This window comes from Arachis ipaensis, chromosome B04 (assembly GCF_000816755.2).
Source record: "Arachis ipaensis cultivar K30076 chromosome B04, Araip1.1, whole genome shotgun sequence".
Taxonomy (NCBI): Eukaryota; Viridiplantae; Streptophyta; class Magnoliopsida; order Fabales; family Fabaceae; genus Arachis; species Arachis ipaensis.
In genome coordinates, this window is record NC_029788.2 from 49,503,301 (window position 1) to 49,505,887 (window position 2,587).

General features: G+C 35.5%; 1 protein-coding gene across 1 annotated transcript; it reads right to left on the bottom strand.

The window, feature by feature from the left end:
• Positions 623-967, bottom strand: LOC110271498. Its single transcript, XM_021122444.1, has one exon. It carries the CDS (start codon positions 965-967, stop codon positions 623-625), a length of 345 nt encoding a protein of 114 aa, XP_020978103.1.

Consider the following 2,587-nt stretch of genomic DNA (forward strand, 5'->3'; position numbering starts at 1 on the left):
GTAACAATGTATGTTTAGCAGCTATATGAATGAAAACTTTAAGGGATTGAGATTTAATAATTTGTTGGATGAAACAGGTTTTGTTTTTTTAAACAATAGGAAAAAAAATTACCTCCTCAGCTGGTGGTGCAGATTGCGAAACTGAAATTTCTTCTCTCTGATTTTTGGGTAGTTTCTTCTTAGCTTTTCTGCCTTTGTTCTGTGACAAAATTCAATTTATTATAGAAAGCAAGCAACAAAAGGCAATTCTCAAACACATCCATTGTACATAACACAGCCATTCTCAATCAAGCAACATTTAAACCTAATCAGTACATAACACAGCATTTCTCAAGCAAGCAACAAATAAACCTAATCAGTACATAACATAGCCATACTCAACCAAGCAACATATAAACCTAATCAGTACATAACACAGCCATTGTACCTCAATTCTCAAACATAGAGTAAAGAAGTTATTGTTTAGAACAAGTCAATTCTTAAAGCTAACACATTGTACCTGATCAGTGTTTGTGGCTGGAGCAGTGTTTGTTGCTGGATCAGTGCTCGTTGTTGGATCAGTTGATGATTTGTGAGTTGTTGTCTTCTTCTGTGCTCGTCTCTCCTTTTTAGTCATAGGCTTCTAGTTGGGATCTTGTGCTGCATTCGGACATGTCTTGTAGTAATGGCCTGTTTGGCCACACTTAGAGCAAGTAACAATAAATGTCTTCTTCGCCTTGGTGGTGCTCATCTCTCTCTCAACTGGATCGGCTCTTCTCTTCATCTTAGGTCTATGAGCAGCTCTCTTGATAGTGGGAGGCAGTGGCCTTGGTGCATTAGTAGGTGTCCAGTACTCTTCACTGTTGACTAGTTTAATGCAATGTGAATAAGTTGCTCTGATGGCTTCCATAGTTAGCCACTTATGCACGAAATCCTCAGCCTTACGACCCATTTTAGCTAGTGCTGCAACGGCATATCTACAAGGCATTCCTATGTACAATAACGAATTGATGTAGAATCAGAAAAATCCAATGAAAATATAATGATAAACTAAAAATTATAACAACTAAATAATTATCCAATGACTATATAACCAGACTTATCAGTCAACTGCCATACATTGCATGTACATGTCCTCTTGTGAAGATTCACACCCACTTTATGGTTTTGAGAATGAACCTCAAAGAGGACTCTTTCCTAATCACCAGCCCATATAGCTCTCCATTTATGACTCTTAGGCTTGATAAATTGATCCAACTTCTTATGTTGGACTGGTGCAAGTGGTCCAATGTGAGCCTCTAACTTCTTCTTGTGCGTTGCCATCTTTCTCATTATGTAGCACCGCAGCCCTTCACACATGCTTAGAATAGGCTTTTCCCTATGCTCCACAATCTTTGCATTCCATACTTTACACATATTATTAGTTATGTTGTCCACTTTCGGCCCATGACTAAAGTACGCCTTACACCACACAGCCGGATCAAATTTTTGCATATACTCCCATGCTGGTGCGCTTACTCGCTTTAACTTCTCCATCGCAGTAGCTAATTCAGTGTGTGTGGTGCACCTTGCACATTCCCAAACCAATTGCTTTGTCTCTTCATCTTTGAAGTGCTTGATGAAGTTCTTCCAGATATGTAGTACACAATTCCTATGGTGAGCTCTCGGAAATATCTCCTTCAAAGCGAATGCTAACCCCTGTATCAGTCCAAGGACATGATATGATTAGAAAATTCTAATTAGCAATGATGGAAAATATTAAATTTCTAATGCTTCATTCATTTCATTTGAAATCTAAAAATTGTCATATCAATCTGTTTCATAAAATGATATATATCACTTTGGACTATTGTATTGCTTAAGCGCTAAAAATGTTTTGAGATCATTTTTTCTTTTACTTATTTGAAGCCACTCAAAAGGCAATGGTGTATGCTATTTAATGAGTCATGACTCTACTTTGAAAGAGACTAACTAAAATGGCTTCAAAGTACATAAAAATTAATTCATCAACTAATAAACTGAAAAATAAAAAAGTTTTATCTCAATGAATGCTAATAAAACATCTAAATCCATATGACAGGACACAGAGTGCCATTTAGGACTTCACAGAGTGCCATCTTTCAAACAGAAATTTCAGTACATTTTATCTGGTTTACTACTTCTAAATTTGCGGGGTGATATACTCCAAACTTGGCTCTTGACCAAAGTAATATAACCATAGTAATATAATAATAAACCTATTTGGCAAGGAGTAAAGAGATGAATAAAGGCACAACATCTCATGATAGCTAAATTTTGCAAGAACATGTAACCATAGTAATATAATAATAAACCTATTTGGCAAGTGATGCATGACTTTTCCCTTATCAGTATAAATGATAACAAGAAATACTTAGCTAATCATTAAAACTAAGAAATAGGCTGTTTGTTGCAGTTAGCTATTGATACATGTTTAATAAAATTTATGATAATAAATAACTGTAAATCCAATTAAAATGTCACAGTAATGTTTTATAATGATGGTTCCATTTTAGTCACATGGCCAGGAAGAACAAATCTCATAATCACTCAAATTCTTAATTGAACCATTCATGTAGATATAGCCATG

What these genes read in the sequence shown, in the direction of transcription:
- LOC110271498 (XM_021122444.1), bottom strand. Translation starts at nt 967, where the DNA reads ATGCCTTGTAGATATGCCGTTGCAGCACTAGCTAAAATGGGTCGTAAG.